General features: G+C 37.3%; 1 protein-coding gene across 4 annotated transcripts in view; it reads left to right on the forward strand.

Moving 5' to 3' along the window:
- The window catches only part of HIBCH (3-hydroxyisobutyryl-CoA hydrolase), a 126,653-nt gene that overhangs the window by 69,355 nt on the left and 41,876 nt on the right, over window positions 1-15,422 (forward strand). For all 4 annotated transcript variants that reach the window (XM_004452546.5, XM_058300498.2, XM_071216218.1 and 1 more), the window contains one exon: window positions 2,363-2,441. In XM_004452546.5, the coding sequence (XP_004452603.2) occupies window positions 2,363-2,441 (79 nt within the window). The remainder of the gene's footprint in view (window positions 1-2,362; window positions 2,442-15,422) is intronic.

Consider the following 15,422-nt stretch of genomic DNA (forward strand, 5'->3'; position numbering starts at 1 on the left):
GAGATGATCAGCAAAGGTAAAAATTGTCTTTACAGACTATTAAAACTGATAAATCCTTAGTGAGAATGATTTGATAAAAGGAAAACAAAAGTTACAAATTTAGAAATATGACAAGAGCAGGGTTCAAACAGGAATCAAAATGACAAAAACAGCGGTGTAGCTAGTCGTCTTGAAAATTGGACTTGACGTATGTCCTTAAAGTAGGTTTAAGTAGTATGTTTGCTTTTTCTCTCTTCATCTGTCTTTGCTTCTTTTTAATGTTTGCTTTGCGTTCTGTTTTGTACAAGTTCCCTCCTTTTCAGTTTTTTGGTCCCAATTTCACATAATTTTTACTTTCACTTGGCTGTCGTAGTCTCTACAGTTGAAATTTCACTTTAAATTTCATTGCCTATCATCAACTAACAGCTTCCACTGTGTTTTAGTCTGAATACCTAGGAGGAAAACCCTTGTTTAGTTCAGTTTTTCCATTTTTGCTCCCCAGGCCTTAGGATTCTGGTCAACCTCAATTTGGTCCTTGGATCCAAAGCCCATCCCTAGTTCATTCTGCTGGGAGATGGGCAAAGTCTCCGGGCAGGGCAGATTCCCTTAGAGAAAGGGCAGGGATGGGCTAGGCAATGACCTTCTCTAGTATGTCTGTCTTTTTTTTTAAGATTATATAAATAATTGAAATTGTAAACATTTGAAGTTTCAGTGTAATGCACAAGGCCCTATGACTGGTGGATGAGCATGGGGAGGAGTGGTGGGAGAGAAAGTCAGAGAAAGAGGCTGGGTTCACATTATTTAGGGCCTTGCAGGCCATGGAATAGAGTTTGGATATTGTATGTGTGTGTATAATATGCAGATAAATATACACATTTGTTCAAATATAAGAGATACATAGGAAAACAATCTGAAGGGTTACATACCAAATTGATAATAATTGTCTCTGATTGAAAGAGTCAAGCAGTGAGGCCTGGAGATCTATCGGCTGGGCATCCCCAGACTGAGGCAGTTCTCTGAACCCTAGGGCTCAATAAAACATAGTCTGAAACCTGCTAATCTTCTAAAAGCCTCTATTTTATCAAAACATTGCTGAACATTAATAACATTCGGTTTACAATATGATAAAGTGGTGAGGAGAATGTGAGACAAGGGCTCTTAAAATAATACCAGAAATTATTAATATAGCTAGTAATGTTTTATTTTATGAGAATTTGTAAGATTTCATATAGTCTTGAAGTATATGCTGTCTACTTTGGTTAATGTTTTCAGTTGACCGAGCCCTAATAGAATACCTAAAACATAATCATATTTACCTATATAGAGAGTATATAACCTTGTAGCTTTAACTTAAAATTTAAGCCTAGCCTATAGAACATAAAATTTATAGGAAATTTCCTGTGTTTCCAAATATTTTCATAGCCAAAAGTTTAAAATTTTTAAGAACTTTTAAATGGCTGACCTCAGTCTATGCACACTTGAAAGAGTTGAGGCCATTGTAATAAAAAATTGGAAGAATCAGACTCAGAAATGAAGGACTTTCTATTTAGCCAACATGTATAGAACACTTATTAAGTACTAGGCATTGTTCCAAATACCTTACATGTTTTAACTCTTAACTACGATGGCAAGGACAGTGTGCACTGATTAAAAAGAAGGATTAAGAATGAGAAGAATCAATAAGAGCAAATAGAAGTTCTGAATAATGTGAAAAGACTGTAATTGTCTTATGTTATGATCACTATCATAACCTTTCTTTTCATCATGTGTGTACTTCTCATTCCCTCTTATTCAAATATGTTTTTGGTATTAAAAGATAACTTTATGTTTGCACTTCTCAGTGACATTCAATAAGCAGAGATAGACTTTCAACTAAATCTTCCAAAACTTATGTTTAGTAAGCAACTTTAAGTGTTATATTATTGGCCTTATTAAATGTTGTATCTGAGAAAAATGATGTTCCTCATTTCATTTGATGAAATATATGAATAAATAAAACCTATTCAAAACTACTGGAGTTTGCTAGAACTCCAGTTGCTGGTTGTGTGTGGTATTTGTTTTTTGTTTTTTTAAATTATTGGTTCTATTAACAAGCAACTCTCGGTGATTCTGAAAGAATCAGTATTCTATGATGCTGCATCTATTTTGAAATGAGAGGGAAATGGGAAAGTAGGACATGAAATGTAACATAGGATACTGATAGAAATTGTCTTAACTAGAATAAATCTATTCCACATATTAGGAATATATTTTTTTTTCCTCCAATAAGTTCTTCTGAAATTATGTGGTATATAAAGATAATTTACTTGTATTGTGTGTGTGAATTTGTTTTTTTAATATGTTACAGTATTTTAAAATAAAAATGTTTGCTTTATTTCTCTAGGGAGTTGGTCTCTCAGTCCATGGGCAATTCCGAGTGGCTACTGAAAATACTCTTTTTGCAATGCCAGAAACATCAATAGGTAAAAAACCAAAATTTTCATGATTTTTTTTCTTACTTTTTAAATTAATAGATTTTATTTTTTCGAGTAGTTTTAGATTTACAGAAAATTGAAGATAGTACAGAGAGTTCCTATATCACCCTTCTCTCCCCCACTCACTGTTTCCCTATTACTAACATTTGCATTAGTTATTAGTGTGATATGTTTTTACAATTGCTAAACCAATATTGATACATTATTAACTAAAGTTCAAAGTTTACATTAGGGTTAACTGTTTAAATTGTACAGTTCTATGGTGTGTTTTGTTTTGTTTTGTTTTTAGGACATACCTGGGATTGAACCCAGGACTTCGTACATGTGAATCAGGTGTTCAACTGATGTGGGCTATGGGTGGAAGGCTCTTTGTCTCTTCAGAGATAACTAAGTTGTTTGGCTTGTGGGTGTGGAACGGTAAGAGGCTGCAGTCCCAGGAAATGTTTAACAATGCAAGGGCTATAAACTTTAAGTATTTAGGGGAAATGCAAAAAGTAAATAGCTAAAAGCTTATCTAGAAGGTCTGGAGTCCATGCTAAAAGCTTACTTAAGATGTGGAAGAGATATATGCTAATTGAAGCCTATTGAGAACTGAAACAAAGGGACCATTTGGTCTTTCCTCTCTGTATAAAAGACGTTTGAAAATCTTGTTCGGGGCTCGGGATTCAAACTGAAAGCTCCCGAGTCCGGCCGGCCGTCAATAAACCATTTTTCCTTCTCAAAATCATTCCTGAGTCCTGGCCTCTCTATACTCAAATAATTGAACTTCTCTTAAATTCCACAACACAACCACTGAGCTACACCCTCTCCCCCAGTTCTTTGGGTTTTCAAATACATAATATCATGTTTCCACCAGTACAGTATCATACAAAATAGGTTCTCTACCCTAAAACACTCTGTACACCACCTGTTCATCCCCTCCTCCCCCGGCCCTTAACCCCTGGCAAGCAGTGATCTTTTTATTGTCTGTTCTAGTTTTGCCTTTTCAAGAATGTCATATAGTTGGAGTCAAAGTATGTAGACTTTTCAACTGGCTGATTTCATTAAGCAATATACATTTAAGATTTCTCCATGTCTTTTTGTGTTTTTGTAGCTTATAATTATTATTTTTTGATCATGGAATAATATTCCATTGTGTAGCTGGACCACGGTTTGTTTATCCATTCACCTATTGAAGGTTATTTTGGTTGCTTTCCATTTTTGACAATTATGAATAAAACTTACATAAACATTCATGTGCAGGTTTTTGTATGGACATAAGCTTCAGCTCATTTGGGTAAGTACCCAGGAGCACAATTGCTAGATCATGTGGTACGATTATACTTAGTTTTGTGAGAAACTGCTGGACTGTCTTCCAAAGTGACTGTACCATTTTGCATTCCCATCAACAATGATGCTTCATATTCTCACCAGCATTTAGTATTGTCAGTTTTTTGGATTTAGCGACATAATTATGTTTAAAATCATCTTCTTTTAATACATTTCAGATTATATCCTCTTTTTGAAGGAATTTGTGCCATATAGCTATGAAAGAACTTTTAAAAAGAAATTAAAGGGAAACGGACTTTGGCCCAGTGGTTAGGGCGTCCGTCTACCATATGGGAGGTCCGCGGTTCAAACCCCAGGCCTCCTTGACCCGTGTGGAGCTGGCCATGCGCAGTGCTGATGCGCGCAAGGAGTGCTGTGCCACGCAAGGGTGTCCCCCGCGTGGGGGAGCCCCACGCGCAAGGAGTGCGCCCATGAGGAGAGCCGCCCAGCATGAAAAGAAAGAGCAGCCTGCCCAGGAATGGCGCCGCCCACACTTCCCGTGCCGCTGACGACAACAGAAGCGGACAAAGAAACAAGACGCAGCAAATAGACACCAAGAACAGACAACCAGGGGAGGGGGAGGAATTAAATAAATAAATAAATCTTTAAAAAAAAAAAAGAAATTAAAATGGAAGATACCTGAAAGTTTATATTAACCCAGTAACTATATATGTATTCAAAAGCAAGAATATTTACCTGGAGATACTAACACTGTAGTTACTTTACATAAAAAGATTATTAGGGGAAAATATTCTTACATTTACATCTATGATCTATTTTGAGTTAATTTGTATATATGGTGTGAGGTATGGATCAAAGCTCATTATTTTGTAAATGGAGATACAAACATTTGTTCAAAAGGCTATTGTTTCTTCACTGAATTACCTTTATACCTCTGTCAGTTGTCTATATGTGTCAATTAAAAGGTGCTAATGATTCTATTTCCAGTGAGCCAGGGGGCACTGATAGTCCATAAGATTCCCAAAATATCACCATTGGATACTCCTACACAAATGGTTATAAAAGGCAAAACTCTTGGTGAGGTATTTGATACCTTAGAAGAGTTTTGTGATGTTAAAAAGTATAATGATGTTGGCTAATTTTTCCTGAAAATACGCTGAATGAAGTTGTTAAAGGAAAGGATGAGCTCAGTGCTTAAAATTGCTAGCCCAAGTGCAGCATGAAGGACATGAAAGTTTTTATGTGTGCCATGAAAGGAACTATTATTTTTTGTAGCTTCATGCTTTAGATTTCTGAAAACCAGAGCCAGAGTCTCACTGTGCAAGCAGCTAAATTTCAGTATAAATTGAATTCCTAACCTTGCAGGATGTTATTAAAATGAGGAATTGGGAAGGAATAAGATCCTGAAAATTGGAATGGAAACATATGGGTGGATAATGATGATGGTGAAGACATTGAACTCCTAGCTTCTGCTTCATCAACTTTGCCAGATAAACATGTAATGGTCTGTTCTGAGGAATCAGCCTCCGCCTGAAGATATTAGCCCTGTTATCTCTGATAAACCTGTAACTGCCTTCCTGAAGAAACAGTCTTCATGCCTCTGTTTGAAGAGATTTAACCCTGTTTCACTAGCTGAAACTGCGATGGAATGCCTTGAAGAAGTTGGCTTGCCAGACACTGTTAATTCCTCTTATGATCCACCCCCACCATCCCTCTTTTCTTCCAGACCTATAACTAGACTGAAGTCCCAACAGGTTCCAAAAGATGAAAAACAAGGTGTGACCCATGAAGGAGGGATGCTACTCTCCAAAAGAATTGCAAGATTTTTCTAGTTTATGTGGTCATAAATCAAGGAATAAGTGTTAGAATGGATATTAAGCATTTGGGATGATGATGAAAGGAACGTAAATTTGAATCAGGCTGAATTTGTTGATATGGCCCTCTAAGAAGAGATTGTGGATTCAGAGGGGTTAGAAAGGGCTCTAATGGTTTGTTTGGGTGAATGGCTGAAGCATGTACCTGAAGGTGATCAGCCAGTTACATGTGGCAAGTTGATTACATTAGGCCACTTCCATTATGGAAGGGTTAACATTCAGTTCTTATAGGAATAGACACTTTGGATATGGATTTGTCTTTCCTATAAAAGTATGACTGTGTTATTGTCTTTACTTAGAGATTATGTGTGGTTTTGTTGTAGAATTTGAGAGTTCAATTATTTGAGTATAGAGAGGCCAGGACTCAGGAATGATTTTGAGAAGGAAAAATGGTTTATTGACAGCCGGCTGGACTCGGCTGGACTCGGGAACTTCTGTTTGAATCCCGAGCCCCGAACAAGATTTTCAAACGTCTTTTATACAGAGAGGAAAGGCCAAATGGTCCCTTTGTTTCAGTTCTCAATAGGCTTCAATTAGCATATATCTCTTCCACATCTTAGGTAAGATATTCTAGATAAGCTTTTAGCATATTTACTTTTTGCATTTCTCTTAAATACTTAAAGTTTATAGCCCTTGCATTGTTAAACTGTTTTGGGACTGGAGCCTGTTGCCATTGTTCCTAAGGGCAGGACTGCAGCCTCTTACCGTTTCACACCCACAGCCTTCAGCTTAGGTTATCTCTGAAGAGACAAAGAGCCTTCCACCCATAGCCCACATCAGTTTAAGGTATGTATATGGATGCCAGGTTAACAAGGGGTGGACTGTGATGATTAATTTCATGTGTCAACTTGGCTAGGTTATGGTGTCTATTTTGTCAAGCAAGCACTGGCATAATTGTTACAGTGAGGGTATTTTGTGGATTTAAATCATTAGTCATTTGATTACATCTATGGCTGATTACATCTAGAAACAGCAAAGGAATTTCCTTCAGCAAGGAGAGACTATTCTTCCTCCAATCTGTTGGAGGTCTTAAAGCCAGAGCTAAGGATTTCAACAATCAGAGGAATTTCTGTGTCTACTTCACCCAACCTGCTTCTCCTGGGAAATTCATTGTTACCTCCATAGCCATTTACAGTTTGCAGCCTGACCTGTGGAATCCTAACGAACACAATTCCCATTCTGGATACCTTTTATTTTTTTATTTTTATTTTTTTTAATTTTTCTTGTCTTTTTGCACTGGTTAGAACCTCCAATAAAATGTTGATTAGAAGTGGTGAGAGTGTCCATTCTTGCCTTGGTCCTGATCTTAGAGTAAGGCATTTACTTTCTCACCATTAAGTATGATGTTAGGTGTAGGTCTTCATAGATACCTTTTATCAGGGTTAGGAAGTTTCTCTCTATTTCAGTTTCCTAAGACTTTTTATTAGGAGGTGTAATAGATTTTGCTTTTTATCATGTGTTTCTTCTGTATCTAAAGACATGATCATTTGGTTTTTCTCTTTTAGTTTAACAAGATAAATTACTTTGATTGGTTTTTCAATATTAAACTAAGACTGCATTGCTAGCATAAACCCCATGCTGATTTGATGTGTTATCTATTTTATACATTGATGGCTTTGATTTCCAAACATATTATTTACAATTTTTGCATCTATTTTCATGTAGGAAATTGATCTGTGTTTTTCTCATAATATCCTTGCTTCATTTTCTGGAAGAAGGCGTAGAATTGGTATTATTTTGTTATAAGTATGTGGTAGAATTCACCAGATAAGCCATCTAGGCCTGGAGTTTTCTTTGTGGGAAGATTCTTATCTACAGATTCATCCTCTTTAGTATATATAAGACTATAAAGTTACTTATTAACTTCTTGTACAAGTGTGGTAGTTTTGTTCTTTCAAGGAATTTGTCCAATTAGAAACATGATATTGTTTATAATACTCCTTTATGTTTAACCTCTGTAGAATATATAGTCATGTCTTGAGCTATCATTCTTGATATTGTAATTTGTGTTTTCTCCCAGTTTTGCTGATCAGTCTAGCTAGATGTTTGTTACTTTTATTGAGCTCAAAAACCCAGCTTTGGTTTCATTTATTTTTTATTTAATGATTTATGCCCTGATCTTTATTATAATCTCCTTTCTTCTACTTTGGGTTTCCTTTGTTCTTTTTCTAGTTTTTTTTTCCTTTTTGTCTTTATTTATTTTTTTAATATTACATAAAAAAAATATGAGGTCCCATATACCCTCCACCCGCCTCACCCCTCTCCTTCCTCCTAACAACAATCTCCTCCATCATCATGAGACATTCATTGCATTTGGTGAATACACCTCAGAGCACCGCTGCACCTCATGGTCAATGGTCCACATCATAGTCCACACTCTACCACGTTCCACCCAGTGGGCCACAGGAGGACATACAATGTCCGGTAACTGTCCCTACAGCATCACCCAGGACAACTCCAAGTCCAGAAAATGCCTCCACATCTCCTCTTCCTCCCATTCCCTACCCCCAGCAGCCACCATGGCCACTTTCTCCACACTGATGCCAAATTTTCTTCGATTACTAATCACAATAGTTCATGAATAGATTATCGGTAAATCCACTCTAATCCATACTCTATTCCTCCATCCTGTGTATCTTGGAATGGTTGTGTCCACTACACATCTGTAACAAGAGGGGGCTTAGATTCCACATGGATGTTGGATGCAATCCTCCTGCTTTCAGTTGTAGGCACTCTTGGCTCCATGATGTGGTGGTTGACATTCTTCAACTCCATGTTAGCTGAGTGGGTTAAGTCCAGTAAACCAGAGTGTAGGAGCTGAAGTCTGCTGAGGCTCAGGGCCTGGCTATCACATGGTCAGTCCAGAGATTCAGGTCCCCTGGGTATATATTAAACCCCAGCACCAACTACAGTTCCGGTAAAAGTAACAGGAGAGGCTTGTGAACAAAGATCACATCTGAGTCCAGCTCCATCACAGAAACACAAACTCAAAAGTAGGGCCAACTGACATGGCACTGAACTCTGTCTGCCATGACCATAGAACCTGTGGGTCTCTGTTGCCCTCAGAAGAACCAATACCTGGGGTTGTATCTACTTTATCTGTCTCTGGGACTCTGCTGAGGTGTGCTGAGGTGTGCATAAGGGCAACCCCTCTGATAAACTCCAGACTCTTTTTTAGAGACTCATAGCCATATAAACTCATTTGTCCTTTCCATTTCCCGCTTAATTTAGGTCAAAAAGCATTTTTAACTCCTGTTATTATATGTAGACAGGGATATTCTGCTGGTCCAAGTTGACCCTTTTATTCAAGGTCATTTTCTAGTTACATCATCAGCTGGTACTTGGTAGTAATCCCTCGGCACCAGGGAGGCTCATCCCCGGGAGCCATGTCCCACGCTGGGGGAAAGGCAACGCATTTACATGCTGAGTTTGGCTTCAAGACTGGCCACATTTAAGCAACACAGAGGCTCTCTGGAGGGAACTCTTAGGCACTCTACAGCTCTAGGCCTTGTTCTTATTTCAGGTGCACAGGCTCACAAGCATAGTCATTAGTATCAAGGGCTCATTGTTGGACCTTCCTTCTTTTTTGGTCTTTGCTGTTGCACTTGGGGGATTGTTGCTTTTCCTTTAGGGACTGTGACAGAGCCCCCCCGGCCAGGAACCCCGCACCCTGCAGCTGTTGTTTTTAATTGTTTCTACTATGAGTATATCCAAACATTTCTATGCACCCCAGACACATGCCCTGTATAACTCCCTGTCAACCATATGTCCCCTGTCAATAACATCCCATACCACTATTCCTCAGCTGCCATTGTTGAACCACTCTGTGATCCAAAACTTCCTGAAAAGTGAAGCCCAATATAATGCCAGGTTCCCTTAATAGTAAAATGGAATATAGCGATGAGTTTAAAGGTTAGATATAGAGTACATATTGATTTGGAAAAATTCTACGTCCTATCTTTTTCTTTTCTTTTTTCCTAATTATTAAGCTTCTCTTCACAAGAGCTATAGATCACAGTAATTCATATATACAATATACAGTACTCCCACATATCTAATATAAAACCTTTTCCCTTCCACAGCGATAATTTTTTAACATATTCATACCATATTTACTGAAACTGATGTACAGATATTGAGACAATAGCTTTCAAGCAAGGTAACATTTGAGTTTACATTGTGGTTTATACTTTAGGCTATATGATTTTCTAAATTTTTAGTTATCCTGTGTTTTACATTATGGTTTACATTATTAGTCTGTCGTCCCCTATATGTTTTTGGTGTAATATTACATGTTTTATATCCATCCTTGTCTACTCTTGTGAAACACTTCTATTGCCCTCACAGTTACTTTGGTTCCATCTATTCAATATCTATTTCCCCCTCCCCTTGGGGCCCACAGTGACAGTCAATCTTCATTTCTTAAGGAGCTATGTTTAGAGATACTTGCAACAATGTTGAGGGCTTGACTTGCTCAATTGCCCTAATGCCCTGGGAGCCACCATTTCTCTTGAGAGATACAGTTCCCTCTATTTGATGGCATTAGTCCTCCCCAGGATGTGGGTATACCTTCACTCTCATTATATGGGTCTCTACCCAATAGTATGACCCACTCTGGCAAAATGAGCATTGAGGTATTCCCTAGGAGTTTGTCCTACATCAGATTATCCCCTTTCAGTATCTTAAACAGTTAACTTTCCTAATTATATTTTGAAAAGGTTTTCTCAGCATTATACTCTCAACCTGAGCATTATACTCAGATTGTCTCAACCTGACAATCTCCTATGTTCGTGTGTTGCCCCACCCTCTCCCCAATTTCTTGGGCAGTATTACCCATCTGACCATCCCTAGCCCCCCTCAATCCCGCAAAGCCCCACCTAAAGGTAACCCTATGCCCCCATTTTATCCCTTCCTTGTACATATACTTACCTCCAGCTTATCATAGATTTCACCCATGTAGATGTCAGCTTACATCCTTCCTCTACCCCCCGATTTCCTGTAAGCCTATCTTCCAGTCTCTAGGTTTGTGAGGTCATGTAGTATTTGTCCTTCAATGCCTGGGTCGCTTCACTCAACATAAGGTTCTCAAGATTCATCCACGTTATCACGTGTGTTTGTAGTGTAGTTGTTCTTAAAGCCGAGTAGTATTCCATTGTATGTATATACCACATTTTATTGATCCACTCATCTGTTGATGGGCATTTGGGTCGATTCCAACTTGTGGCAATAGTGAACAATGCTGCTATGAACATTGGTGTGCATATATTGGTTTGTGTCCTTGTTTTCAGTTCTGCTGGGTATATGGCAAATATATGGCTAGTTTTTTGAGAAACTGCCAAACTGTCCTCCAGAATGACTGGATCCTTCTGCATTATATGGCATATGGCAAATATATGGCTAGTTTTTTGAGAAACTGCCAAACTGTCCTCCAGAATGGCTGGATCCTTCTGCATTCCCACCAGCAATGGAGGAGTGTTCTCATTCCTCCACATCCTCTTCAGCATTTGTAGTCTTCTGTTTCTTTCATAGCTGCCAATCTTATGGGAGTAAGATGGTATCTCATTGTAGTTTTGATTTGCATTTCCCTGATAGCTAGAGATTTGGAGCATTTTTTCATGTGTTTTTTAGCCATTTGTATTTCTTCTTTGGAAAAGTATCTGTTTAAATCTTTTTCCCATTTTTTAAATGGTTGTTTATCTTTTTATTTTCAAGATATAGGAGTTCTTTATATATGCAAGTTATAAGTCTCCTATCAGATATATGGTTACCAAATATTTTCTCCCATTGTGTAGGCTCTCTTTTCACTTTCTTGACAAAACTCCTTTGACAAATTAAAGAAGGCTTTAATTTTGAGAAAGTCCCATTTATTCATTTGTTCTTTTGCTGCTCGTGCTTTTGGTGTGAAGTTCATGAAGCCATTTCCTATTACAAGGTCTTGTAGATGCTTCCCTACACTGCTTTCCAAAGTCTTTATGGTCTTGGCTCTTATATTTAGGTCTTTGATCCATCTTGAGTTGATTTTTGTATAAGGTGTGAGATGATAATCCTCTTTCATTCTTTTACATATGGATATCCAGTTCTCCAGGCACCATTTGTTGAATAGGCCATTCTCTCCCAGTTGAGAGAGTTTGGTGGCTTTATTGAATATTACATGACTATATATATGAGGATCTATATCAGAACTCTCAATTCGGTTCCATTTGGTCTGTGTGTCTCTCTTTGTGCCAATACCATGCTGTTTTCACTACTGTAGCTTTGTAGTATGTTTTGAAGTCAGGTAGTGTGATTCCTCCAATTTCGTTTTTCAATATGTCTTTGGCTATTTGGGGCCTCTTTCCTTTCCAAATAAATGTCATAGCTGATTTTTCTAGTTCTTTAAAGAATGCTGTGTTGATTGTTATTGGGATTGCATTGAATGTGTAGATCAGTTTTGGAAGGATAGACATCTTAATAATATTTAGTCTTCCTATCCATGAACAGGGAATATTCTTCCATTTATTTAGGTCTTCTTTGATTTCCTTGAACAGTCTTGTGTAGTTCTCTGTGTATAAGTTTTTTACATCTTTAATTAAATTTATTCCTAGGTATTTGATTTTTTTATTGACTATTGTAAATGGTATTTGTTTCTTGATTTCCTCCTGAGCTTGCTCATTATTGGTGTACAAAAATGCTACTGATTTTTGCGCATTGATCTTATAACCTGCGACTTTACTAAACTCATTTATGAGTTCTAGAAGCTTTGTTGTAGACCTCTCAGGGTTTTCTATGGATAGGATCATGTCATCTGCAAATAATGAAATTTTGACTTCTTCCTTTCCAATTTGAATGCCTTCTATATCTGGTTCTTGCCTCAGTGCTCGAGCAAGTACTTCTAAGACAATGTTAAATAGAAGAGGTGATAGTGGGCATCCTTGTCTTTTTCCTGATCTTACGGGGAAGGATTTTAGGATTTCACCATTGTAAACGATGTTGGCTGTGGGTTTTCATATATACTCTTTATCATGTTCAGAAAATTTCCTTGTATTCTGATCTTTTGCAGTGTTTTTATCAAGAAAGGGTGCTGTATTTTGTCACATGCTTTTTTTGCATCTATAAATATAATCATGTGATTTTTTTCCTTCATTCTGTTTATATGTTGTATTACATTGATTGATTTTCTTATGTTGAACCATTGTTGCATACCCAGAATGAATCCCACTTGGTTATGGTGTATAATTCGCTTAATGTGTTGTTAAATATGGTTAGCAAGTATTTTGTTGAGAATTTTTGCGTCTAGGTTCATAAGAGAAATTGGTCTGTAATTTTCCTTTCTTGTGGTGTCTTTGTTTGGCTTTGGTACTAGGGTAATGTTGGCATCATAGAATGAGTTAGGTAATGTTCCTTCTGTTTCGATTTTTTGGAAGAGTTTAACCAGGATGGGTGTTAGTTCTTTCTGGAATGTTTTGTAGAATTCACCTGTGAAGCCATCTGGCCCTGGGTTCTTCTTAGTTGGGAGGTTTTTAATGACTGATTCTATCTCTTTACTTGTGATTGGTTTGTTGAGATCAACAATTTCTTCTTTCATCAATATAGGCTGCTTATGTATTTCTAGGAGTTTGCCCATTTCCTCTGAATTGCCATTTTTGTTGGAATATAGTTTTTCAAAGTATCCTCTTATGATAGTCTCTATTTCTGTGGGGTCAGTGGTGATATCTCCTTTCTCATTTCTGATTTTATGTATTTGCATCTTCTCTCTTTTTTTCTTTGTTAGTCTCACTATGGGTTTGTCAATTTTATTGATCTTCTCAAAGAACCAGCTCTTGGTTTTGTTTATCTTTTCAAGTGCTTTCTTATTTTCTATTTCATTTAGTTCTGCTCTTATCTTTGTTCTTTCTTTCTTCTTCCTGTGGGATTACTTTGTTGTTTTTTTGCTACCTCCTCCAAATATGCAGTTGGTTCTTCAATTTTGGCTCTTTCTTCTTTTTTGATGTATGAATTTATGGCTATAAATTTCCCTCTCAATACTGATTTTTTTGCTGCATCCCATAGGTTTTGGTATGTTGTGTTATTTTCATTAGTTTCAAGGTAGTTATTAATTTCTTTTGAGATTTCCTCTTTGACCCACTGTTTTTCTAAGAGTGTGCTGTTTAATTTCCATATCTTGGTGTGAAATCTGGGCCTTGCAGATTACCAGCTTCACTCCACTGTGGTCAGAGATGTTATTTTGTATGATTTTGATCTTTCTGAATTCATTGAGCCTTTCTTTGTAGCCTAGCATAGGGTCTGTCTTGGAGAATGATCCGTGTGCACTTGAGAAAAATGTATATCCTGCTGTATTTAATGATCTGTATATGTCTATTAGATCTAGCTCCTCTAATATACTGTTCAAAGTTTTTGTTTCTTTATTGCTTCTCTTTTGAGATGTTCTGTCCAAAGTTGATAGTGATGTATTAAAGTCTCCCACTATAATTGTAGAGGCATTTATTCTTTCACTTAGTTTTTCCAGTGTTTGCCACACGGATTTGGAGGCACCCCTGTTAGGAGCATAAATATTTATGATTGTTCATTCTTCTTGAAAGAGTGTCCCTTTCACTAATATGTAGTATCCTTCTTTGTCTCTCACAATTGTTTCGCATTTAAAGTCTATTTTGTCTGATATTAATATAGCTACTCCTGCCTTTTTTTGGTTATTGTTTGCTTGTAAGATTGTTTTCCAGCCATTCACTTTCAACCTTCGTGAATCCGTGGGTCTAAGATGAGTTTCTTGTAGACAGCATATAGATGGGTCATATTTCCTTATCCAATCTCCCAGCCTGAATCTTTTGACAGGTGAGTTTAATCTGTTGACATTTAGCTTTATTACTTTCAAGGAATTATTTATGTTAGCCATATTTTGTTTGGACTTGTGTTTGTCATATTTTGTTTATTTTTTTCCTTCTCTTTTTGCCTTTTTTGTTGCTCTTACACTCTCCTCCAACTCTGCCTCTCCTATTTTTTTCTTTCTTCCTGCAGAACTCCCTTTAGCATTTCTTGAAGGGCAGGGTTCTTGTTGGCATACTCTTTCAATTTCTGTTTATCTGTGAACCATCATTTTTGAATGCTAGCTTAGCTGGGTAGAGTATTCTTTGTTGGAAATTTTTTTCTTTTAGTACCTTGACTATATCATACCACTGCCTTCTTGCCTCAATGGTTTTGGATGAGAAATCAGCACTTAATCTTATGGAGCCTCCCTTGTATGTGATGGTTCTCTTTTCTCTTGCTGTTTTTAGAATTTTCTCTTTGTCTTGAGCATTGGATAATTTGACAAGTATATGTCTTGGGGTGGGCCTGTTGGGATTTATGGTGTTTGGGGTGCGTTGTGCTTCCTGGACATGTACATCCATCTCTCTCAGTAGATTTGGGAACTTTTCAGCCATTATTTCCTGCAACACTCCTTCTGACCCCTTCCCTTCTCTTCTCCTTCTGGGATGCCTATAATATGTATGTTTGTGCGTTTTGCATTGTCATTCAGGTCCCTAAGTCCTAGCTGGATTTTTTTCGATCTTTTTATCGATCAGTTCTACTATCTGTTTGATTTCAGATGTACTGTCTTCCACACCGCTAATTCTCTCATCTTCCTTTTCTAATCTGCTACTATTTGCTGAGAGTGTATTTTTTATTTCTTGAACTGTGTGTGTGTTCATCCCCATCATATCTGTTATCTTTTTGCGTATGTGTGCAATTGCAATTTCCTCTCCAAGTGTTTTCTTCATATTGTTAATCTCTTCCTTTACTTCATTAAGTTGGTCTCTAATATATGTTTTGAGATCTTTAATTACTTGTCCAATGTTCTGCTCCCCTTCCTGGT

The sequence above is a fragment of the Dasypus novemcinctus genome, chromosome 7, assembly GCF_030445035.2.
Source record: "Dasypus novemcinctus isolate mDasNov1 chromosome 7, mDasNov1.1.hap2, whole genome shotgun sequence".
Lineage (NCBI taxonomy): Eukaryota > Metazoa > Chordata > Mammalia > Cingulata > Dasypodidae > Dasypus > Dasypus novemcinctus.